The sequence below is a fragment of the Embiotoca jacksoni genome, unplaced genomic scaffold (genome assembly GCF_022577435.1).
Source record: "Embiotoca jacksoni isolate LCO1_2020_lvr unplaced genomic scaffold, fEmbJac1.0.p SCAF_87, whole genome shotgun sequence".
Lineage (NCBI taxonomy): Eukaryota > Metazoa > Chordata > Actinopteri > Embiotocidae > Embiotoca > Embiotoca jacksoni.
The window spans coordinates 777,973-804,808 of record NW_027185444.1 but is presented as its reverse complement, the minus strand read 5'-3'; the positions used below and the strand labels follow the sequence as shown (position 1 = coordinate 804,808).

At 39.8% G+C, this 26,836-nt stretch overlaps 1 protein-coding gene across 1 annotated transcript in view; it reads right to left on the bottom strand.

Annotated features, from left to right (window-relative positions):
* Nucleotides 1–26,836, bottom strand: part of LOC138192500 (protocadherin-15-like) — a 191,945-nt gene that overhangs the window by 124,278 nt on the left and 40,831 nt on the right. The window contains exon 3 of the mRNA XM_069139932.1: nt 7,443–7,561. Within this exon, the coding sequence (XP_068996033.1) occupies nt 7,443–7,533 (91 nt within the window). The 5' untranslated portion in view covers nt 7,534–7,561. The remainder of the gene's footprint in view (nt 1–7,442; nt 7,562–26,836) is intronic.

The window sequence follows — 26,836 nt, the reverse complement described above, 5'->3', positions numbered from 1 at the left end:
CACTGTAGATGATTGTTGGTTTGTAGGCATGTTGCAGCAAACTGGTTTCAAATGTGAGGCCTAAGGGCTGAGGTCATGTACCCAACTCATTACTAAAGCTTTTACGACTGCAGCGGGTTTTTTCTTCGTCTCCAGTATGTACTCCTATGCACCTAAAATAAAATAAAAGCTTTCATATGCATCACCAATGTATCACATGTATTTTAGTTCTTTCATGAAAATATTTGAATAAGAGAGTCCTCAGACAACCTCCTAAGCAATTCAAGTTATTACAAAGCTGCCCATCAACTGCTATATTACCGGGGGAACAAGACAGTGATGAGATGAATTCTGCTCACTGACATTTAGTTTCAAAAGGCTTTTTTTTTTTTTACCTGCCACTCGATTCGATGGCCTGTGCCTTCATCTGCAAAAGCACCTTTTTAGCAACCAATAAATCAAACTGCTGCTTTCTCGGGCAATGGAGATTTAAAAAAAAAAAAAAAAAAAAAAATACTTTAAAGGACAAGTAACCTAACAAGCAAGGTGGTTCAGAGGGCTGCACTGTTTCAATCAATCTGCCAGACCTTTACAATACACCTACAAAGACTCAGAAGCATCTTATTTAGATAACTAAGAAATACGAAATTATTGCCCGCTCTAGATGTGGGCAGTCATACAAAACAAACTGTCAAAGAAAAGCGAGGGGTCAAAAAAAAAAAAAAAAAAAGAGGGAAAGAGGTAGGAAGATTATTGAGAAAGGGCAAAAGCAATGAAGAGGAAAGTGGGAACTCAATTCTCATCCTTTAGATGGATGGGAAACTGCCAACTCAACACAAGGTTCCTCTTATCATAAAATGTTTCATACTGTATGTCCATACGCAATCATAAATGCTTCTGCCCTTTTAAATAAATATCAGGCCCTATGCAGTGATAAGGAAATGTCTGACAGAGCCTGTGGAAAGTTATTCTGGCAAGGTCAGGGAAATCTTGATTAGATATTTTCTCTTCTTTCAGTCCCAGCACCAATGGTCCACCTGAGGGAAAAATCTCTGAAATGTCTGCTGACCTCTGATTTGACCAGCACCCATTAAAAAAAACCTCGAGGTTAGAGGTTAGAGTTATGATTAATCGCAGAGGTGGCAAACAGCCCAGGGTAGGGATGAGCGGACACAGAGCAAACATGGACACTTTTAATTTCCCAGCTAGATTGATGGAGAATATTTTGCATGGATTCATGTCCAGTGGGGCAATGCGGCATTCTGGGACAGGTCCAGTAGGGGCTGACAAAAGGACAGTGAGAGGGACAAAGGGCAGCTATCCAGTGGCACCAGCTGCCAGGTAATGGCTGCTTTTGGGCAACAGCAGGCCAAAACAGAACAGCAGTCTGTGATGTAGTAAGCAGGACTAAGGCCAGTTGTCCACAGGGACCAGTTGTCAGAACTGGGCATTACCATTCACATTATACAATAACAAGTAACATAAATATAAGAGCTATATTTAAATGATCTAAGGGGAACTGTCTAAGTTGTATTTAGTTCAAAGGCGCATGCTTCAAAGGAGTTGCACTTAATCTCTTAATTAATAGGGAAAAATAAAACCAATGTGTCATCTACTATTTCCTTTAAAAGCCAGGTTTACTTTCACCTGGGCAAACAGATATTATAATGGCAGATTTACCAAGCAGTAAAAAAAGAATGCTTCTCTGCAGAGCAAACAAATCGTGTGCAGACTGATGTACACAATAATAATCTTGGGCGCAAGTACAGTTGCTATTTAACGAGTGAGCTGGAGAGGGGGGGGGGGGGGGCCTAAATGTTAAATATTGTGTTATGGCTGACTTGGTTCAAATTATGTGCCGTTTTCTTTGAAGGTTAAGATAATTAAGTGATGACAGATTGGAATAAAAGAGCTAAAACTATAATAAAGCATCAATCATGCACATCTGTTAAAATCAGCAAAAGCCTCAAGTTTCTATCTCCACTTTATGCCCAGTGTTTAGGTAGCAGAAGTAGGTATGCAGTTCATATTGGACAAGCACTTGATCGGTGCAAAAAGCACGATGTTTAAAAATTGCAGTTGATTTCACTGCTACATTCGTAGGTTTGTCTACTAAAGCTCTTAGCACTGCTCTGTTGCATTTTCATACACCTACTGTACATTCTAGTTCACCGTCATCAGTTATACTTCTCTTATACTCCTCTTATATTTCATGCCGTTTTATTACTTCTAACTTCTACCTTGTGTTATTTATAACAGTATTCAGGGAGTGCTGTTGCATCTCAAACATGTTATCAGTAAAGCAACAATTGATTATCCAGCTGCTGAATGTTTCCATGAATGCCATCCAGCCTTAGTGGGTATCATGTTCATCTGTCGGATGGAAGAATTAACAGATTAAATCAAAAAGAGAATACATGAACCATCACCAAAACATACAGAACAGATAAGAAAATCAATATAATGCAACATTTAAGTAATTGTCTTCTCAGATTCGATGCCGACAGTTTAGATCCACATTGCTTGCACTTCCCTGAAAAAGCTTTTTTTTTTTAATTTTTTTAATCTAATTTAAAATACGATTCTGATACATTGATCTAAGATTTTTTTTTTTTCCCTTGATACCCAAGAGATTTTTGCAGCCAATAGACTTCCCTAAGGTAACAGATCTGATGCAGTTGCAACACAATTATGATCATAGCAGATAACTCGTACTCAGCTACTTCCGACCCAGCACAGTGCAAAACAACAGTTGGAAATCTGTGAGTCAGTTCGGCTTTGTGGATAACCAAACTTGCAGCACAACGTCCTCCTTACATGAAGACACCAAGACGTTCACTATTCCCTTACATGCAAGAATAAAACAGCTCAATCAATGCGACGACACGCTGTGCTATGTGCTTCTTCTCGTGCCGTTTCCATGTGCAATCACTGTTTCTTACTCTCTCCACATCGCTTTCTTTCCTTACAAATCATTAGAAGTGTTTCTCTCTCTGTCGTGCTCCTTGCGGTAATTGTGCGCGTGTTCATTTTTTAAGGGCAATGTGCGTATGGCACAAAAATTGAAAGAAAATGAGGCAGACAGTGAAAAAAGAAACAGTGGGGGCAAGTGGGGCAGCAAGAGTGATTGTAAAAGTAAAGAAGAAGGTCAGAGACAGAAATGAATTCCTGCAGCATCATGTAAATTATTAGTGGCTGATCATGGAAGAGAGAAGGGGATTACTTTACTGATATGTAATCCCTTGTAGACACTCTCTCTACTACTCTTCTTCAGACTCCCCCCACACTACTGCCCATCTTTGTTTCTGGGAGGTTAACCACACAGACAGCAGGGCGAAGGTTGCAATCACGCTCCCTGTTAATAGTTCAGCACACACATGCTAACGTACTGAGCTCCAAGATGGGCCTGTTGGTACAGACCCCAGGCAGCACGGGGCCCAGTCTTACCAAGAGAGCACCCCCCCCCCCTCCCTCCCTCCCTCCCTCCCTCCCTCCCGCTACCCACTGCCTGATTACGGCCTACTGGCGAGCAGATTAAAACCCTTTCCCCCTGTCACTCCACTGCTCCCCCACTCCACAGGCTTCTGCTGCAGCCAGACACAGTCTGCACATCTGGCCCCTAATCAGACAATCCCAAAAATAGACAAACAATTGTGGGTCAGAATGGATGTGCAGATGGGAAGAGAAGGAAAGAGAGGGAGCAGGCAGAGATGGAAATAGTGTCAGCGAGGAAGGTAGGCTGATGTCACATGGCAGAAGTGTCCACAGGCATATTTACTAATCCACACCTCACCACACGCACAAGCACAAACACACACACACAAATAACGATTGAGCGTGTATGCATTGGTGTGCGCACGCGCATTTGTGTGACATCTGGACTTAGTGACAGAGGGATTTGGAGGTATGGACAGTGTACACCTGTCCACTGGGGTTTGGACTGAAGTTTGACCTTTCATTACCATTTGTTCAACGACTGCATGTTAGTGCACTCACACAGGGATAGATGGACAAAGATAAGGTACACTCCAGTGTTTAAATTCATACAGTCAGAACTGATTCTCTGCAGGGGGAGACCATGGGGCGTAGAGTACAGCAGAGATAGTAAAATGCAAGGTAAGGAGGAGACCATGAAAAGATGGAACATGTAAGAGAGTATTGTTGATGAAAAATGTGTCAAAGAAAGCAATTAGGAGACAGAATACAGATGGAATGGAAAAGATAGGGACGATAGAAACAGAAAACAGTTTCAGCTCTACTTGAAACAAATATGCTATTTTTATCTTGACAGATGCAGACCATTTTTAAGTTATTTTTTATGGGAATGAGCTATTAGTCAATTACAGGAAAGTGACAGACTGTAGCAGTCACAAATAAGCTTCTGTCTTTAATATAAATTATACTTTTAAGAGGTCCCTGCATGAATCAATTTATTTGAGGAGAGACAATAACACCAAAACACTTGGAGCTTTTATTTCAATTAAATCCATTAATTGATTAGTGTTGAAATCACAAGGTTTGTCAAAGTCAGCCCTCTGTTCTCACACCGTGTCTCCATCCACATTAATTAGAAATAGGAGAATCATAATAGTTCTTTTCTAATTAGTTAAAGACTTGAAAGGAACTGTGATGTCAACTGAAAATGTGAAATCTCTCCAGAGCGCGGTGCCATCTAAAAACGTCTGGTTGCTATTTTCATTTGATAGACAGAGAACAAACAAGTTGACAGAGTCAAAAGTCAAGGACGCCTTGAGGTGGGCAGAGCAGGGAGATTCATGAGTGAGAAGATGAGGGATGTGGTGTTGGTGAGGTGAAAATCTCTGCTCAAATCAAGATCATCCCTGGGTGACAGTGAATGGCAAAGGGAGGCAACAGCACCCATATTCGCCATTACCCTTCAAACCACAACTCAAATATACTCAGTCTCACCTGCTGCTCCAACTGCACTGTGGATCATTTTCTGGCAGACGCTGATCCAATCAGCGCACATTTGCCTCATAATTATTTCTGCCAGCAACCCTTCAAATTACAGACTGCAGCCATAAATATAATCACAATTTCTTTCCTACTGATAATGGTTGCTTTATGGCTAAAACAGGAGACGATGTAATATTTCAACAAAAATGCAAGGACTTGCACGAGCCAGGCCAGTATGTGATCACACTGTACAGTATGTACAAAAACTAGATGTGTAACAGTACTTTTGGATTTGATACGAGACCAGTCAAAGTAATCTATTTATGCCAACATTCTCGCACTCTTGCTGCATCCAGAATGTTTTTTTTCAGTGCATCAGCTGTCTATGCTACAGCATGCCAGCAGTGGTTAGTTTTAAAAGCTGGGTAGACACTGAAAATGTAATTAAGCCTGTATATGTTAACTCACTTCCTGCACGGTCAGAAGCTGCAACTTCGCTGCTCATGCTGTACGGGTCAATCGACCGGACACCATGTAGAGCTCATACTGAACGTAAGCACCTCGTACCTGGTTTGTTTTGTCCAGTGATAATTTCAATAAAGTTTATTCAAACAAGATGGCTGTGACTTTAATGTTTGCAGAAAGAGAGTTTCTGCAATTCTAAAGCTAAAATCTAAAAATGACTGAAAGGACTCATGAATTGGAATTCCCCCCAATCTCTGTAAAAAAAAAAAAAAAAAAAGTTGACAGGACGTATTGAAACCAGGATTGACATATCCCCTTTTTTGCCAAGGCAAATAAATATAATTTCTCTGAGACAGGGCTCAATTTAATCACTGGGAAATGTGTGCAAGGCCTGCTCTGATTGATCTAAAATTCAGAAATACAATATACTCGATAGCCTAAAACTTTTTGGTTGGAACCTTTGGTATGTGACATATCAAACCTTGGCTGCCTGAATTAGTATTTTTTTAGACTGTCAAGGTGGAAATGCTCAGCCACGGTGTTGACATGTCATCTAGCATATAAAAAATACCACATGGACGTTATCAAGATTAAAAACTTTTCACCGTAGAGGGTCTATAATTCAGTACCAATAAATTTCACTATAATTGTCATTTTGTGGATTTTAAACACTATAATGTATAGATATTGTGAGGAAAGGGCAGGAAATGAATGCAGTTTCCTGAAGCAGATATTATTTTTTTTTTTTATCTCAAGGTCAGTGGACTTAAAGGATCATTGCTCCTTCATTTCAAGCAATACCAATAGACACGTTTGTAAATGAACACCTAAAAGGAAAAATATATATTTGTGCCCCAAAGCCTTAACAAGTCATACAATTAAATGGAAATCATCCACACCTATATTACATGAGGAAGTTATTGAGTTTCAAAGCTGTTATGTTTTGGGTCAATGGCTGCCTCACTACACATAACAGCACCGATCTATTAAAGCAGTCAGCAGTGAGACTTCAAACAAAAAAGGTAACCACAAAGTTCTCCTCTAAAGATTCAGTCAGTCTCAAGTACTCTACTATAAACCCATGAAGCAAATGTCTCAAAAATAAAATCTTAATTCAAATTGCATAAGCAGAGGTAATACTCTTATCCAAAACACTTTTACATTAATAAATTTGTCAGGGGAAGCAGGAAGGAGACGAAAAGAAGGAAGGAAATGGGATTGGGATGAAGGGAAATCTGCTTCTGAAAAGTACAGCATCTTAAAATGGACCTGAATTGCAACGTTTCTACACAGGCGGGGATTGAAGCACGTCTGTGTTTGTGTGTGTGCGTGCAGCTTCCCCTCAGCACTATGTTTAAAGACATGCCAAACTTACACAGTTGGAATTCAATTTTAACTGGCATCTGCTACAAACTCAGTGAGGTGAGACTATAAATACGAATATTCCCACTGTAATGTGGGAACTTAAGACATTAAACTACAAGGAGAATCCTCTTCGTCTGATCAGTAAACTGTGTCGGAACAAAGTTGGATTTACATCACCTTTGAAAAACATTATGTACATTTGAATGGAATGATTGTATGAATACTATAAATGAATACTCACTCATGAGCTCACCTGAACATTTCAGTGGTCCTCCACAAGTATTGTTAAACTCTAATTAAAATGCTATGACTACACACAGGCATACATTTATTATTTATATTTTCACATTACTTGCAATAACACAAATGTAGCTAAATGACTGTCAGAACAGAAATCTACAATGAATTTTCATATAAATGACTTTGCAGGCAGGATTCACATTACACAGTCATGAAGGCATGGAAACTCGTATTTTGCAACCTTTGAGCTAGAAAATAAGAATTTCGGTTTTGGGCAATTTAGCAAAACAACTCCATTTGGCACATACTACATCAGTAACACTGGTGAGATGCTGTTGAACAAAAGCTTTACCAACATGCTGGTCTTTTGACAGTGAAAAGAAACATTGCCTTTTCCGCATTACACGGAGTGTGGCTACAGTTAAGTGAAAAGGTGGAGGCCCGAGGGGGATCGTCTCAGTGCTGGCTGCTCATACCTTCTGTGTCTTGGCCCCAGCTGTGGGTTAGCAAAGAGAGGATTGCCATTCCCGTCCCCAGCCATCTGACGAGCCACCACCCCCGTCGCATCTTCTGTCAAGCCTTATTGCCTGCCCACCTGGACCAAAAAAAAAACAAAAAAAACAGAGGATTTTTCATTCATGTCTCAGCAAGCCCTCTGGGCCTCACGCATACACAGCTGTGACCAACACACAAGCTCAGACACACATGTACATCTACCTACAGCATTTCATTAAGTCTCCCAATCCAATTTTTCTTAAATATTGTAATCCACTGCATTTAATCTGCATGTGTGCAAATACTTCACGCCTCCTGAAATGCTTGGAATTTCTAAAATGAAGCAATATTTTGATTCACTATAAATGCAGAATTAAATAGAATTACAGCCTCCATTTCATTTGCATCTTACAGGCTGGGAAGTATATTAAAAACCTACAGTTACCAATGTGTAAAATTACCTTGAAGATTAATTTTAGGTGAAACCTTTCCTGACTTTTCCTTGGAGAATTCAGACCAAGTATCACTCACTTTTCTCTTACATAACCAACAATGCATGAATGTTTGGAGAGCGTGATCCGCCTTACGTGGTGCACCCAGGCCAACACTCTGCGTTACCGTTTAGAGAATCTTTACAGCCATGACTGACATGCATCAACACAACAGGTTAGTCATGTGGAGGCAAATATGTGGCTAATCGGCTAATTAGCTTGACTGGGTCATGCATAGGGACTACAATGAGAGCCATGTACTTAATTTAGGGGGAATATGCCGAATACCAAACAAGTTTTAATATGCTTAAAAGCACATGTCTACGTCTAAGGGCGGGGTGAATACTTTATAAAGATAAGAAGAAGAAAATCTCGGGTGGAATGTTTAACTTCAGCTGTAGCATTGTATCACCAGAAACGCAAACTGCGGCACAGACAGTGTATCAGCTCCATACACTATATTGGCACCTGGACCAAACTGACACACGGGATTTACAGTAAATACAACTATTCAGGCTCTAGTGGAAATTACAAGCAGAGCAGCGCATGCAGATTATATGTTGAGCCCTGTCGTGCAACTCGCAGCTTCCACTCCGTGGGAGAGGAAGGCAAAGTGTCAGTACGAGGAATAGAAGGGTTCTATCTGTCTGAGCTATTTGATGTCACACCTTCCTCACAAGGCTTATTCTCAGAGCAGGCGATAAGCTGTGAAATCATCTTTCATAGCATATGCTAAAGGGACAAGGGTGGGGGACTCCCAAGCATCAACACTCTCATATCAAAGCTTGTTTGACAAAAACCAAATCTGTAACTCGCACTATCAGCACCTCTTCATTTGTAACGGTGATTTCGCTCTCTTTTTCTGTTCACTTTTGTCTTGCGCATGTATTTACTTACTTCTGAATCTGTGCTGACACCCAAACATATTTTGTACAACTTCACCCCAACATACCGAAACAGACATTGTGCATGAGCACTCTATGGGCAACAGGAGACAACTGTGTTCTCGTCTCTTACAGTGCAACAACAAGAGTGATTTCACACTGGTTTCCTATTCACTCACTGCCTTCTCATCTCTCTGGCTCCCAGTGGTGTTTCCTTTTGAAGCGGATTATATTTCCCAGATTCGTACAGCTATCGCTTTCTTAAGAGGGCCAAGTAAGATTGCTTTGATCCCTTTCACATGAGAAAACTCCAGACCTGCACAAGCAGCCACCCTGAAGAGAGAAATCATTTCTTTCCACAGCTTCCTTCAAATCTACTCTGGGTTGACATGGGAACGCTGTATCTCATTTACATAGACTAACAACAATTCTCCTTCAAACTTAATGAACAGGGAAACTGGAGAGATTGCGGACCAAGTGGTGAAAGGAAAAATGTCCCAAAGCTCAGTTTTTGTAGCAGTCCTTTCATAGTTGCCCATGACTCATATCATGAACACAAATCCATACTTTCAGCAACAACACAAAGCTTTGAGGAGACTCTAAGGACAACAGTTAAATTCCACTCCGCTGTACTTTAATACATATGACATCACAGTAATTCAATTGACACTCAAAAATAAGTTAAAACTGGGAAGGAGTGCGTCATTGGGGATAAATTCCATGATAACATTTCAGCATCTTGTGATTCAAGGATCTGAGAGAAGACTAGACCTCTGCAGTTCATCTTGACTCTGTATTCAGGTTTGTAAAATTCATCCTGTGAAACGTTATGCCAATTACAAGTTATTTTAGAGTTAGGGCATTTCTGTTAGCCGTTTATGTGTGCATGTCATTTCTGATATCAAGGCTGATTCAGTGGTGGAAATTCCAGAAGAAAAAGTTGCTAGCCGACCATTGAAAAGAACAAAGAGACATTGAACCCTTTGTCTGCCTCCATAGGAGGAAAAAAAATATTTATGGGCCTCAAGGCGCACAGAGGGGTGAAGCCATCTCACTGTGAAAATTAAAAGGTTAAGATCCAAGTAGGGGGTCGGGACCAAGTGTCACTGGATGAGAACCAACTCAGCCGCCAAGTCCGCCAGCCCTTGGAGGAGGCTGTCGGGAGTGCGTTGCGTAGATGGAGGGAGTGGGGGACACAAGGTCTGGTCTGGAGCGAGGCCCAGTGAAAGATCCTCAGCAATCTGAACACAAAGAAGAGTGCAGCTGCTCAGGGCTGGCGGGCAGGCACCTATTGTGTTGCATACGCCTATGAAGCATGTGCATTTGCCCGAGCTTGTATAATGAAGGGACTTTGAACAGAGAGGGCAGAGCTGTGGGAGGATGGCTGTACTTCCACCTGCATTTTTTTTGTTGTTGCATTTTTCAGAAAACTGCCCCCATTCACTTCAAGTCATTTTGCCCATTAAAAATGCTATATGTCTATGCAGTATCTCTGACATCGTATCTGTTTGGTGACAAAAAAAAAAAAGCTTGAGCTTAAGGAAGAGGACAAGAGAGAGGAGATGGTGTTTAAAATAGTGTGGGGAGAGGTGAATGAAGCAATCGCAGTTATGGGTTACAAAGAGAGTGAAGCAGCAGTGCTCTACCCCCTAACTGCAGGGGCTTTGCGCTCACTGAAAGGCAAAAAAAAAAAAAGCGTGTCGCTGTCTTTCGTCCTCTGTCTGTGCTCCTTTCGATCCCCTCTCATCTGGCATCGAGTTCTTTTTCCACCTCTTCCTGTTCGTGCGCGTTCAACACAATATTTAATACTTTTCCACTTCAAGAAAGTAGAGAGGAGTAAAGATAACCACTTAAATATTGAGATTCAGTCACATTAAATACCAAACTGAATTTTGGATGGCTTTGGTCATCAGTGTCAAAAATGTCACAACTCATTTGCTAATTTTGTATCCATCATGTATTGCCTGAAGCAGACAGTATTACTCAATTTCCAATTACTTAATATACCATCCTGAAGCATTTTTTAATGTTCTTTATTATAGGTCAGTCTTTGGAACGGATATGAAAGAGGTGAGAAAATCTCTCAGAAGTGAAAATTCTGGTCTTTCAATTATTAATAAGTCAGTGAACCAGTGAAGATGTTTAGTTCAGGTGTTGTTGAGTTGTTCCACTATTTGTGTCACCACACAGAGGAAATTATATGAACAGCAGAGCATTGTGACCAGCAGGGATTCATCCCCATATCCGTTTCCCTGCTCACAGCAGTACTTTTATTCTCTGGTGCAAAAAGACTGCCTTTGACTCACCATGAATGAAGTAAGAGATAAAATAATTAAGTTAGACCTAGTTTTGCAGAATATAAATATTATAACTGAATAACTTATATTTAACTTGCACGAAGCAAGTTAACTTTCTCAAGCAAATACTAAAAGACTAAAAAAAGAGTCTAACTGGTCCTCTACATGTTTGTGTATTATACTCAAGCCACCCTCTTGAAGGTCTCAAAGTCAACTGCATTTTCACTCAGTCTTGTCTTGATCTTGTTCAAAGACCGCTAAAGACCACAACTGTGGGGCAAATAACTAAATTGCCTGTGAATTGATCTATTTGTTAACATTAATACTGTAATTGGATATAAAACGTACTGCTTCAAATGTAACCAATAACTTGAAATTTCTGGTATTGTTAATGGTTGTCCAAGCTCCAAGAAAGTGAATGCAGTAGACAGCTAAAGAGTCTGTGGCTGTCTGGAAGATGAAGCCACCTGATCCTCTTTAATACGATTTGGCTGACTAAACCACAAAGACTATCTGGAAAACGGCATCCAAAAGAAAAGCCACAGCAGTGTGTAAATTCTACAATGCAAAGCTTACTGAAAAGGGTGGAAACAAGCCAAACTTTTGTCCTAAAGAAAGGTGCCAAGTGGAAGACACAAGGACACAAGCAAAGCTAACTAGCTAATGCTAGCAATCAGCCTCCATATTCCTATCAAAACTCTACAGCAATCTATTCTAACCTCACTCAAAGAGATTTAGCTACCCATGTATATAAGCTGCTGTATGTTTTAGGGTGCTTCCGTTGCTTGCCACCTAGCTCGGTATGCAAACCCATCCATATATATGGGAACAAAAGAGGTGAATGAAAAGGGATTTCTTTTTTTCTGTGGGTGTTTTTAAGAGAATGTGGACCTTTCAGATCAATGTGAGGAGCACCTATGGTACGCATGTACTACATTTGAACCCAAGTGTGCAGTGTGGGACTTGCACTGGTCTGGTCTTGTTCATGACTCAGTGTCACAATGCCTCGTTTAGTCTCAACCTTAAATCTTGGGCTTGTCTCGGTCTCGATACACTCTGGTCTTGGCCATGACTTGGTCTTGACAACAACACTAAAATCAGCAGCAAAATGTTCCTTTCATGTGATACAGCAGTGCTGCAATGTTGAACTGCTTTTCCTGCTTTACATCCAAATACACCCCGAGTTGCACAAAAATCACTGAACTTGCCAGACGGAGAATGTGCGTCTGTAATGTGACCATTCAAGCATTGAATTAATGACACCTCAATGTTGTTTTCCAGCTGTTACGTGTTGACGTTGCTCCTCCGTGACAGTAGATGATTTTTGAGTGGGTCAGTCTAAGACTACTGTCTGTTAAATATGTAACAGCACAGTCAACCACTGTAGCAGAACAAAATAGGCCTGAGGCAAAAAAAAGCCAAGTTTCACAGACATAATCTGACTGATATACCACTCCAGCAGTCTCTTATCTTGACTGTATTTTATTACACTCTACAATCACAATGCCATGTGTTTGAAATCCTTTTCACTACATTAACCATAATAGTTCCAGATGGATATGAATCATGATGCAAAGAACCGAGTTTCACCGTTACATTTTACATCAAACTAAACTTTTCATGTGTAATGAAAGACTTTTTTTTTTTTTTTTTGAATACTGAAAATGACACACATAATTTCCACTCACAGAATCGTACAAACAAATACATGAAATGTCCTTAAATGAACAAGCACGCAAGGGTGACCCAGTAGCTTAATGGTTCAGGCACTGAACACAACTGCTACTTTACCAACCAGCGGACTAGTGACATATTACAACCACACTGTTTCAGTTATTCAGTCTAACCTCCTTCATATCAGTGCGGTGGAAAAATAGGAGTCATATCTGTCTATCCTTCTGCTCAACAGATGTATACAAAACTCACGTTACAAAATATTACTGAACCAAACTTCACTGCAGTTGTTGCTGCTGTTTGATTTGTTGTCCAAATCAATAAGTCTACGCTTTGAAACAAAGTCTTGCAGTGTTCCTCCTAAGATGTATTAAAGTGAAATTGGTACTTCCATGATTAAAGTGTTTTCAGACACTGTTGCAAAGAGTTCAAGTGAGTTTGAAATTCCAAGTAATTCAGAGTGCCTCATATCCTACCTGGTGAAATGCACCATTCCTCACAAGATTTGCCATCCTCATCAATCTCAATCAATCAGCTCCCTCCCCTTGGTGCAGGTAATAAAACTTGCGAACTCATCAGTGTAACAAAAACACCAAATTGCATCTTAAGCAGCTCCCCCTTATCTCCATTTGCAGTACAGAGCAATGTCATCCAATTCACCAAGTGACCAGATGAAAAACAATGTACTGTAAATTATGCAAACATCAAAGTCATAAACCCAGGGGCTTCATAAATTAGATTTCATCAGACATGATTTTACTGAATAGTGCCGGAGTCTGTAAATAAACTATAGCACAAGAAGTATTTGTTTAATCACAATGTTTACAACATCCCACTTAGAATGATAATAGCAGCAGATTGTCTTGTCATATTTAAATACAATACAATCATTGGAGACATGCCTGGTCCTTTGACAGGTACATGGAGAGCAATAATGTTTTAATGTATATAGCCAATACATAAAATGTTTTAATGATTCTAAAACTAAAGCAGAACAACAGCAAAGAGCAAAGAAAAAATGCAAAATGAACAAGATAAATGAGTAGAGGCAGGTAAAAAAAAAAAAAAAAGGTTGATTATTTCATTAGATTAAAGGTTTGATTGGCCGTATGCAGCGGCACTGCATTCTTTCCATACAGCAAGAAACATTTTCTGAGTGTAGCTTCAGATAGCTCAGTCAAATTGTATGGAAAAAAAACCTTATCAACCCTACCTCGCATTCCCAGGAGACTCAACTTCAACTAACCTCACCCAGTGTCCACTTGTGCAACATTTTTTACATATTTTATACATTCAGACTCTCTCCTGTTCAGACTAACTGGCGGAGAGCCACCAATATATTATGCATAATTCCATATGTCCAAGAAAGAAGCATTTCCTTTTCCTACAGATCTACTTTCTGTAAAATAAGTGCATACGTCATCTGTTGTTGTGATGATGTGACTTTCCCAATCAACACACGACTGGATATCTCCTTAGAAAGCTTTGACGTTGGAAAATGCATAACTGATGCAGAAGAGGGTCATTTTAGTTGCAAATCATCAATATCATTTAAAAAAAAATTACCTTCTATTCTATTTCAGGGCACTGCATTTGTGACTGAATTTATCATTTACTCACAAATATATAAATAATTAAACACCAATTAATATATTTAATAAAATGTGTCAAATGTTCATGTAAATTACACACTCCATCACTTTTTAATGGAACCATACTGCATTCTGTGACACCATTACAATTATCTTCTCAAAATAAATCAGTTTCACTACAGTATACCTGCTAATTGTTTTCTCCAGTAATCAACGTTTTGATCTATAAAATGCCAGGAAATTGTGTCGCATGCATCCGAGTTCTCCACAGTCAAATGAGAAGCCTTTTGAGAAACACAAAACAAAAATATATTCAGCTGTCAGTTACATAAAACAAAACAAATCCTCAAATTAGAGGAGCCAGAACTTCAGTACAATGTATGGAATTTTTGCTGAAAAATGACAAAACAATTCATCTGCTATCAGGTGCAGAATAGTTGCAGATTATCTCTCTGTTTAACAATTATTTCACTGTTTTTTTCCCCATCTCTATAGAACACAAAATTTAAATTTAAAAAAAGGATTTGGGGTCCAGTGGACAACCCACTGAGCTACAATCACCATCATCAGAGCACCAAACACCAAATGGTGAGTAAACCTGAACTGGAAACGAGCCACAAAGTGCATCACTTATTACAGGAAATGACCAAATAGCCTCAACGGGTAACATCACGGGTATGTATGTGATGTCTCACCTGACACTGCAAGTTGATCTAAAGTTGGCCGCAGCCACAAAATCCAGCATGTAATATAGCTGTCACAGTAATGCAACACCAACAGCTCAATTCGAGAGTGCAACTCAAAACGAGAAGATGTAAATGTATCTGATACCACTTTCAGCAAGGTCACTCAGAGACACACATGTGCATGTGAAAAAAAATCCACAAAAACCAAACAACAGAAATGATAATTATAGCAAATTTGAGGTTTGTGTGATTAGGTGTGCGAGACCAGTGCAGTGCTATTTATTACTCACTGCGAGATGTAATCAGTGGCAGCAAAGGAGCACCGGTGCTCTAATGACAGGAGTGATTAGCCGTGGCTAACAGACTGGCCTGCACATAGCTCACTCCCAGCTACAGATAGCATTCAAACACCAAACGGAGAGAGATCAGGCCAAACATCCAGGCAAGCAGCCGGTGCTGAAGCCTTATCTCTCTCTCTCCTCCTCCTCTGTGTTTATCTGCACAACCCACACCAGTTCATAGATATAGAGACAATTCATTAACTGATTATAGTAGGGTATTTGATCACTGAGACAAGGAGACTTTTGAGAGGACACTGTAACTCACGCTCTGAACCGTTGGGCCAAACACTCCCCCCCCACACAAATTTAAGTGCATCAGGCAGTTTACTATGAGAGCGAATGGCTTTAAATCAACTTGACATCAGTAAACTGCACAAATTTACGAATCCAGTTGTTTAGTCATGTTTGAAGCAAAGAAAACCGAAGGCATGAAGAAGAGAAAAAAAGATTCACTTCCCTTTGAATGGAGCTCACCATCTAGAAAACAGCTTTTTAATTTGCTCCTAAAGTCACAGCGAAATAACAAATGGCTTTTACTCCTCATTAGTTTTTCCATTTTCCATGCCATCATGCCACCTATTTAAATGCCACAAATCAAATACATGTTCCATCCAAATCTCAGTTTTACTTACCACGGTGCATCCCTAATAGTTTATTTTATGTCATAAAAGTAAGGCCCAAACTGCTTATTAATAATGTATTTGAGCAAAATCTGCTTTAGTTACACCAATCATGCACATATCAGAGCTGTTTTAAGCTTTTGAAGGATTACTTGCTACATTATAACCATCTCTTATCTTTCATTACAGTATGAGAAATTAGGATGTCCTCAAAATGCTGTTTACTGACAATTTAAATTTTAAACTTATTGCCTCATGAGGGCAAAGAGATAGAAAAACAGAATAAGAGCTAAGCGACATAACAACATAATCACTTAGTATTGCAATTATGGCTGTCATTACTAAAATGATGCATCCATCTTTGTGAAAATGATTGTATTAGTGAACTACAGAACCTTTCACTGTTCTATAATAAGCAATTAAAGTATTGTTTGCTCCGTTATATATGTTAAACAGAGGTTGTCAAAATAAGGGTTTTCCACATGAAATCAGACGAAGTAGTTTATACATTTCAGCAATGAAAAAAAAAGCTGCTGCTGTTTAGAGAGTATGCACCAAAGTCCGGGAGTGTGATAATAGTTTGGTCTGGACTTACAGATACCAAACAGGTAAATTCCAAAATTAATCAGTATTCACATCATCAATATCGATTGCATTTGCATTGTAGGTTTTCGTATCCGGCCGCAGTAAACACCGATTGCATTGCGCTAAAACTTAATTTGGTTCAGTCAACTCTGCAGGTGCTTCCCCCTGCAGGATGATGCAACTGCTGTTATGAGATGAGCGATTCCTGTGTGAGTGTTCATCGTATGTGCGTGGCGTGGCTGCGGGAGAGAGTAGCCCTCAGTGCGAGCAGTGATCTCAGTGTGCACTTGACACACAAATGAAAAGCTGCTAATGCAGTTATTGTTCATTCGGTTTCCCTAATTATGTAACTTTGTTCCCTCCCACCTGTGACAGGGAGTGTGTTCTATCAGTCTCCCTGTGAAGAAACGTGCTGAGCTTGACGGGTGCTAATGCTAAACACAGACTAAAAGGCTGGGATGTTTAGCCTGGGTATTTTGGCTGCAGAGAATGACCCTAATGGAAAATGTACAAACACCATTATGTGCTTTTGCGGTGTTGGAAGCAGCAAATGAAAGATTTAATGTGGGCCTCAAGTGCTCTCATGATTATTGTGATGGGCTGGGGTGGTCTGAATATGATAAACCCAGCGCACCTGTTTATGCAATGTACTTTCACAGATAAAAATATAACTTGTTCCAAGTACAAGTAGCAAGAGGAAAGAGGAAACTCCGATGTTTGTCAGGACTGGAATAATAGCAGTGGCGACTCTCTTATTAAATATGTAAAGATGAGATGATGATGAACAGTATTAAAAAATATGAGAAATCTGATGGTTAGCCACACAGACAAATCATATAACCACTGCAGTCTAGAAACTGTTCCTTTTTGCAATATTTAAAACTCATAGTCTGACTAGTTTGCACTAAACATGTCTAAATCTTGTTTGGCAAACTATTTCATTATTTTTTTTTAAAAATAGCACTACTACCAGAGCCCTGCTTACTGAGTGACAAATTACATTAAACTTCCTATTGTTGATTCCCAATTAAAAAACTCCCTCTAGTGCGCTGATGGAAAGCTTTTAATTTTAAGAAGTGGATTAGACACACACCTCATCTTAGGAGTGAAAATAACATCCAAACAGAAATTCGGTTAGAAGCTGCAAAATTGAATTTGGAGATAGAGGTGTGAATCTTCCCTGGCCTCATGTAATTAAACTCTATGATGATTCACCTGTCAATGATTCGACTGTACAATGCAACAAGATGCAATTTAAAAGGGGGCGAGTGTGACTGAGGTTTTCATAGCGGCAGCTTACAGATTTCCCCTAAATGCTTCACATGTAGACTATCTGTAGATGCTACAATTCACAGATGTCCCAGTAGACTCTAACTTGGCAGCTGTGGACAGAGAAGTCTCTAGTCCCCATGCAGCTCAAACAGGTTTGTGAGAAATTCTATATGGTTTATGACAAAAAGGTTTTCTTGATTAAGATTTACACGCGTTCAAACCAAGTGATTCTATCTACCTGGGACAGTGTTAATCTACTCGGCGAAGCAGAGTCCATGTATGGCAAATGCTGGGCTCAAATTTGATGTGTTTATGTGCTTTCAATGTGTATATGCATTGTGATGCATTTTAGAATCAAGAAATATCTACACCTGTACTTGGAGAGAATTTTTAAAACAGTGCTTTCGCCCTAGTGATGAAAACAGTCACGTGTGTATTGAGTCAATTTTGCTTAAGACAAAGCTTTAGGTTAAAGGAGGACACTGTCCCAGGATTGCACCAATTGTTCACGCAGACAGTACTACAACAGCTTGGGTCAAATATGTAGTGTAGTATTCACTACTATACCTGACTCATTGTGACAACATTAACTCTGATGAGATACAGCCAAAGAAATGACCGAGTCACACTGTTTTATTGACTAAAGCTATAGGGTTAAGGATGCAATCATACATTATTGTACATTTTGATACAAGCTATCACACACTATAGAGTAGGAAAACACACGATAAGCAGTAATGGGCTGCTGGCATTTAAACTACTCTATTATTTCATGTCAGGGGAGACTGATGGCTGCAGGACATGAGGGAGCAGTTCAAGAGGAAGCAAGACAAAGTCAGCCTCACATTGATATGTGAGAGATTCCTCATCATAATCACTTCCTTCCCGTTTCCCATTGGATGACCCGTAAGAGCAAGTTCAAAAGTAAACGAATATGCAGGGCAGTAAGTAAGTATTCAGCTGTGTCTAATGTCAACAGAGCCCGGTGGTCCACTAAACCTCTCATTTTCTAATTCAGGGCGGGCGAGGCACAGATCTCAGAGGTTCTAATCCCTCTGCTTTAGTCATCTCATGACCACGCTCTAAATCTCTAAACCCTCGCTGAGCTCAGTCCATGAGGGTACCACAACCACTCTGCAACTGCTTAGCATCAACAATGTCCTATCCATGTCACAAGGCGCACTGCTCTGCACAATAGGAACCACTTACCCACATGGTCTTAAGCACACGTGGCTGATACCAGACAAAAGAATGATTCTGACGTTTTCTAAATCTTTCACGTCAGTGGGTGACTTTCACCCGTGCTTATCACAGCATGGTTGTGATTGTCACCGGGTTTGTCTCAAAGCTTTGACAAGTAATGGAATGGCTAATCCTTACACAGAAAAATGTAAACCTAAAGGCAATGTTTGAATTAGGTCATATGTATTTAACAAGATCAATAATATGGTAAAATAAATATAAAGAGATATTTCAGTAAATTGGACACTGGATTTTGCTTCGGAAACCTTGCATGATGAAATTAGTTTAAGGAAGAGTTCAGAGGATTTGAACAATACAGATTGCTGCTGCATGCCTGTGATGCATGCCTGTAATGCGGACTTCAATAAACTGATGAAAATACTGCATCTTATTTTTCTATTGGTCTTCCAAGGTCAGTTCAAAAATCTACATTTGGCAGCTGCATATTCCATATGATCTCGGAGATTTAACATCTCAACTCTTATTATTACTATTGTAAAGAAGTTTCATATAGACATTGAACTTTAGCAAGATGTGCAAAATAATGCATACATTTTAACTTTTAAAAGCAGACTTTAGTGCCACCACACAATGCAATCTGCTCACCTTTGTAACTTCCTGTGACTACTTCAAATGCGTCAAAGGATTCTGTCTTGGCTGGTATAAAAGAAAAACCCTAAACATGGATAGAAATCTATGACACAAAGCAAGGAACAAGGAAAATCCGCTGCTTGGAGTGACCCAGTCAAAGCCCAGACCTGAACCCAGTAAATGACCCCAAGACACCTGTTCACACCAAACAACAACAAAAAAAACAACCTGGGGTTATTGTAGCTTATCTTCTTTTCGTGCTAGACCTTTCTGAGCTCAGCTTTTAGGAGATCGGCAACATGACAAAACGGTGGCGGTGGACCTGGAGCCGATTCACTCTTTGTGGCTGTTTCTCAAACTGAAGCCAAACTCGTTTAATATTAGACAGCTAGCCACATAGAACATTTTTAATATGCTGTACCACTCTTAGCAAGCTGTGATCACAAGATTGTTTGCCTCGGATGCTTTTCCCATGATAGTTTTCTTTCTTTTCTCTTTTGGTGGCCTAATTTTACTTTTTCATTGCTTCAAAGTTCATCTTGACATATATTTTTGTTTATTTTGTTGCTTAAAACAAGCTAATGAAAATAATTATGCAATGAAAGGGAATGTAAATCATTCCAGGGGTGCATAAATATACTTATTAACATGGTGTCAATTATAATGTTACACTCTAGACCTTCATGGTGAGAAAAATGGCAGAGAAACTTTTGGAAAGTCCTCCACTGCAGCGCACCACAGGGTTTAAAGCATGGCTCAAGGGAATTTCTGCAGCGCTGACAGGAACCACAGATGTAATGCCAGCCACCCTCTAGTCAACAACTCACAGCTGGAACACACCCAGTCTGACTAAAGTCACAATAAACAAATAAATAATGCAAATGCCCTGAATTCCAACTTTCAAAAAGGGTTTCTATTGCTCAACTTGTCATAGACTGAAATCCAAATGAAACAAAAGATAAAAACGAATACAATGCTAATTATAATAATAATAATAATAATTGGTGACAGGCCAAGAGACTAGTACTCCACTGGCAACTAAAAGCATTAAAAGCAAAGGGCTCTTAACAGATGTTGACTAAGTATTTACAATATACAGAGAATGATATCTCACCCTTCATTGACTTTCCTGCTTGGCTTCTGTGTGACAGCTGCATCTCCTCTAAGCTTATGAATCGTGACTTATTTTTCCAGCACATCTTGTGTTCATTTCTAGTTTTATTTAGGAGAAGAAAAGTGGATTTGTAGCCTGGATACTACCTCTATTTAAGTTATCACTATGTAATTGCAAAGGTAAGATGAGGGAACAGAACTAACACCTGCGACTCACGGGCTAAATATGGAAATATAATATTTGTGTATCAATGTTTAATTCATTTTCTGGGACATAAGTGGAATGGCAAGAACAAACTTGAGACAAACCCAAAATTGACCGTAACGATGACAGCTGTAGCAGAGATGAAAGTGAAAAACAGTGATGAGAGGGTAGAGCTACCGACAACAAACTGAAAGGAGAAAAATAAAATTTCACCACCCAATAATTGCATGATTGTATTAAAACAGATGTTGGCAAATTACATGGCCAGCCCTTGATTCAGAAATCAGATTGTCTGTCAATCTCCTGCAGCCACACCAGTGTCTTTGGCTCATTTCCATGCACCATGTTATACTTGTTTACTACTAATAGTTTCCATTCGCACACTCCATTTCCATCCCGCTACAGGTGGTGGAGATGAAATAAGTAGTTTACCGCCTCTGATATCTGACACTGAGCTGCTGATCTGATAATGGTGGTCTTGCTGTGCTATACCTGCTCTTCCCCACATGGAAACAGAGAGGTTGACAGCAAATCATAACACAGGCTTACAACCCACAGCATCTCCTGTTAATCTGCGAAATAACATCACTGGAAACGGAAACACCTGGAGGAAGGTGAAAAGGAAGAAAAAAAAAACAATCCACAATAGCTCCTGTTTCCGCTTCCTCTCACTGTGCACTTGGGCCCAAATCATTTCAGGCATCACTACCCACGAGTCTCTTATCAAATAATATTGAAATGGTTGCCCTGAGGTGTCCATTGTGCATATGCATATAGTCATATTTGCTGAATGATAAGTAAGTTATGATAGTAGCGCGCTGTGGGGAAAATATTCTTTATCCTATGATGAAATCCCATTTTAATAACTCAAAGTGCCTCTTCAATTTGTGAAAGCTTTAATATTTAGATTGTGATGTTTTAAAGTTTCCAGGTAATATTTAGACAAACTTAAATCTCTTCTAACAAACATTTTTATATAAACAATTAATCTAATGACTGTCCGTCTTGGAAAGGGAATGTTCATACTGATCAACTCACTGAGAATCATTACACAACTCTGCAGTAGCACTCAGCTTTAAATGTGCTCATATCATCTTATTGCTCATCATTTTACTTTTGAAAAGGAATTTTCCTTTAATATTTGATTCCTCTAGGCAAAGAAAGAAGGCACATGGGCAAATACTATAAAATGCAAAGGCTTTTAAGACTATGGAAGGAGAAAGTCTGGTGTTCCAAGATTAACCAGGTTTCAAAGATGAGAACGACAATGAGAATTTATTTGCCACACAACCTTTCAGTTTTGGCTCACTCATGCTCTCATTGATGTTGCTTAAAGATGCATCACGTAGCTAATGTTGGTTTATAAAGATGTGTGTAGCAAGATGTGTAAATAGGAAAATGTTTCGTAGCACATTTTCCATAACTTTATAAGGTGATATGTCAGTGTTGCAGTTTATGAGCCCCACAAGCTACTAGATTTAAATGACTTCCTTTCGATAAACCTCTGTCTTCACTAAAAACAAACGCGATTCAATGATAATATTTGAAATAAACTCCATTTAAAAAGGATGAATTTTGTCTGTGTAGCCTCATATTCAGCTTTCACTCTATGCCAACAACGTCAATTGATGTCCAAAAACTCTTCAAAACTCATCAGTGTATCATACAGTCCTTGATAACTCCTAACACATACTTTAAGTCAATCCCAAATACAGTATGAGGTCTAAATACCCTCTTGTGCACCAAATCTATAGCAGATATAGGCCCCAACAAGTTTTAACTCCTTACATGAACTGTTTTAAAGATTTACTTCTTCAGTAGGAACCAAGGGGCTCAGAATTAAGTACCACAGACAGATCACATAGTCGGACAAAGACATTGTTGGAAATGGTCTTCATTATGATCTGCCAAAACCCCTATGATATTGTCAGCGTCTTCCTTTAACTAAAGGTGGCTTGTGTTGCACATTTTAGCATAAGACATCATGATAAGCCTAAAATTAGAGCCATTTTCTACCTTCATTTCTCAAGGGCTGTAAAATTAGTGCAGTCTTATTTGTTACCGCACCAGAATGCATTTTGTGTGGGGCGCTGATGCAACAGACAAGATTGGATCATTAGTCAGTCATGGGAGTGTTGCAGCCCTTCTTAATTACCGTTTTATCACACGCGCACACACACACACACATCTGCCTGGTGTGAGTAATAAAGAGGTGAAGACTAAATTAATTCAAACTGCTCACCCGAAGTGATCTGAGGATGAGGTGCCTTCAGCTGTGTTACTGTGGACTGCTGAGCATTACTGTGTGATTCTGTATTGATAGATAATGCTGAGACAAAGCAACGTGGGAAGCCATCCAGTTCTTTATAATGCTACATTTAGTTGAAGCCGATTAGTTGTGGGATGATTAGTTTGAGTTCGACTGCCACCTGTATGCACCACACCCTCCAGCTTTCCTCATCCTTCGGTATGAACAAGACACCATTACTTCAAAGGATAATTCACCACTGCCTAATCTATCCCCTCTGGTTCACTTCAGTTACCAGAGTATTTTATAACCTCTTTCGTTCGCTCTCTTAATACTTAAAGAGAAGCTGCCCTAAGCTGCCTGTCCTCCATCATAACAATAAAGAAGGTATATACCTTTTAACAGTCCTGAAGCTCAGACCAGAGGTACAGACCTCATTTCTAACAGCAACCACCAAAACTGAACTGAAGAAGTAACTTTACCTGCATTTCCCCCTTTCGCCTCCAAACACTAGCCTATAGAGAACCTCGAAAAGGATATTACACACCTATTTCACGTTCCCCGACGCATGCCTTGGTGGGAATTCTGAAAATAACTCAAAACCTGACAAACCTAAATGTTACAGAAACCAAGTCAAAATGTTAATACTTTTTATAGCTCTAACAGATGTTCTTCAGTCATGCATAGTTTTAAAGATGATGGGACAGTGTTCTTTGACAGAAAATTCATCAACACCTATTTTGGTAATCATCTCACATTCCATCACAATAATGATATATTCAATGTAAGAGTAGAAAATGAATTCAAGAAACTGTTTATGGATAAATAAATAAAAAATACACAATTAAAATGTCTCCTATTTGACAGTTCAGTGAATTAAAAGCAACACGTACTATAGATCTCACACATCACAGAAAACATGAAACCACTTCACTACACTCTGGTTGGTTGAGTATCCGAAACAGCATCCAGGGGCCTGAATCTTTCTTTCTGGTGTATGAGTGCACACTATTTAACCTCTCTTACATAGCCCTTGGCTATATACAGTGCATAATGTGACTCCCTATAGGGCCTACCCACTCACAGCATTCACAGGTGCTTCATTGGAACAACATGCACGACTATGTGGGGGTGCTCTTCTAAGACACCTAACAAACTTAATTTTTTTTCAAACCTCTGCTGCCTCTTCAGATCCTGTCACATTCTTATGTAAAAGGACAGAAATACTTTTGACAGTTATGTGACAGATGCTAATATGTGGAGCAAAACAAGAGCGCACAGAAGTTCACATATGGAGAAGAGACTATTTGAAATTGAATGTCTACCATTCAGGTGCAGGTGTCTAAATATTGATCTGCTTAGCAATGCCTGGTAATTAAGTAGACTGAAGCATTTAAACAAACACTAGGCTACTAAAATAAAAACTCTCCACACATTACACCCTTACTTTTGATTATTTATCTATAAAGATATCTAGAGCTAAAAGGATCAGTTTGGACGCATTGCTCAAGAGTAACATTAAAGCAGTCTGACAGAAATTAACTCAAGGTCCACTTGTTGCTATTTTATATTGAGTCAGCAAAAAGCAATGGATGGCACTCAAGTTAAGATGTTTCCTCCAAGGAAACATTTTTACTTGACATAACAAGGAGCGCAAAGAAGTAACAAATAATATCAATGAGCTCCATTACATTGAGTGTCACAATAAATTCCCTTGAAGTGCAGCTGTCATTCATTTTAACCATTATGCCTGCGCTTTTGCTGCTATACGATATCAGAAATGTGTGCCAAAGAAAAGGTGTACTCAATAGTTCCACATTGCACGATTTTAGTTTTCACACAAAATGTCTTCAAAAATGATGCAAGTACGAGGCCATAATCATTCACATTCTACTCAGCTTGGCTGAACAGGCAGGGGATGTTTTGTTAATAGGAAAATTAAGTCTAAAAGTAGCTGGACGAGAGAAGTCAACTCATGTTGAGTTACTGTATATCGCTGCAGGCTTCCAGTGCCTTTTGTGGTACGCTGAAAATTTGCTTTCAAAAGGGAAGACGTTCTGTAATCATTTGCTTCACTAAGGTTTCTAAACACTTCAATTGTAGACGTCAGGGCCAAATCAATCTCGTTACATCTCCATAGAAGTACTCGTGTGAGCCAGTGAATAGACTGTGTGAGAGAGTGAATGAAGTTTTGAGGGAGTACGCATTTTCTCCTGCAGCGCGTCAGGCTACTACTCACACACGCAGGGGAAGTTATTGCCTGACGAAATGCTCTTATTGACATGCATATGAGGCGATACAAAAGTCAGCTAATAAGAAATGCAGCTGTCGAATTGAAACACTCATCGAGGCTTCCTTAATAGGATAAATTAACGACTATTTCGGAAATCAGTCATTGAAATAGTATTTAGGACTGCGGCAGCGTGGTCTGTCGGACCAAACATTTCACAGTTAACCACAGGCATTAATGGGATATCATAATCCAAGTGAGAGCCGGTGCCTTGAGTGTCTGAAAACTTCACCCTCCATATATTAGCGGCACAGATCCGGGCAGAGTTGAGGTGGACGACTGCGACTTGCCAATATTGGGCTTTACTCATTTCACAGCAAGGGAATCAACACGATACGGTGAAATGACTGCCAGTGATGCAAGCGTCCTGAACCGATTCCGCGGTCACACACGCAACATTACGCAGTGTGAACAGCGGGCTATACGCGTGCGTATCGCAACGCCCATGTGATAATTAAGGCGCCTAAAACATAACGACACCCGTCCACAAACGTAAAAGAAATCATCTTACCATGCTTTAGTTTCAGAAGTACTCTACAATCCTGTTAGTCCGAGCAAAGGAGCCACAAATAGCGGCTGGCAGTGCAGCTGCAGTCTCCTCACACGGGCACATCAGCACTCGGCTACCCCGGTGTCTTTAGCCCGACGCAGCAAGAGACAGCAACACTCCACCGGAGGGCTGGAGCCTAATGCGAGATAACTGCATGGAGCAGCCCGGCTTAAGTCTCTCTCGCTTTCTCTCGCTCTCTCTCCCTCTCTCTCTCCCTTTCTCTGGTCATGACGTGAGAAGCAGGTAATCTGATTACACCGGTCATGAAAGGTGAGAGCGGCTAAAGCTCTGTTGCCCCTCCTCCCACCATATCTGCTTGATATGCACCTGGCCAACTCAGATCTCTTCTCCCAGAGCAAGATAGATTATATGCAACAGGATTTCCTGCAATGTGTCTCTGCGGAAAAAAAAAGAAAAAGAAAGGATAAAAGTCACCAAACCCACTCATGAAGGTCTAACTAATCCATAACATATTACGTTGTGTGGACTCCTGTGCCACTCTGTCAGTTAACCTGTAGTTTCTGAAGGTCAACAGTACTGTCATCTGTCGATCGTTTTAGAGTTAAATCCATTCTGTCTGCACCAATTGGAGTGGAGCTGAGAAATAATACCACGGGAGTCAGATAGCTATGATTCAGCTGTCACTTTGCAACAATCACTGGACTTTTCTTCCCCACAGTTTAACCAAGAAGGA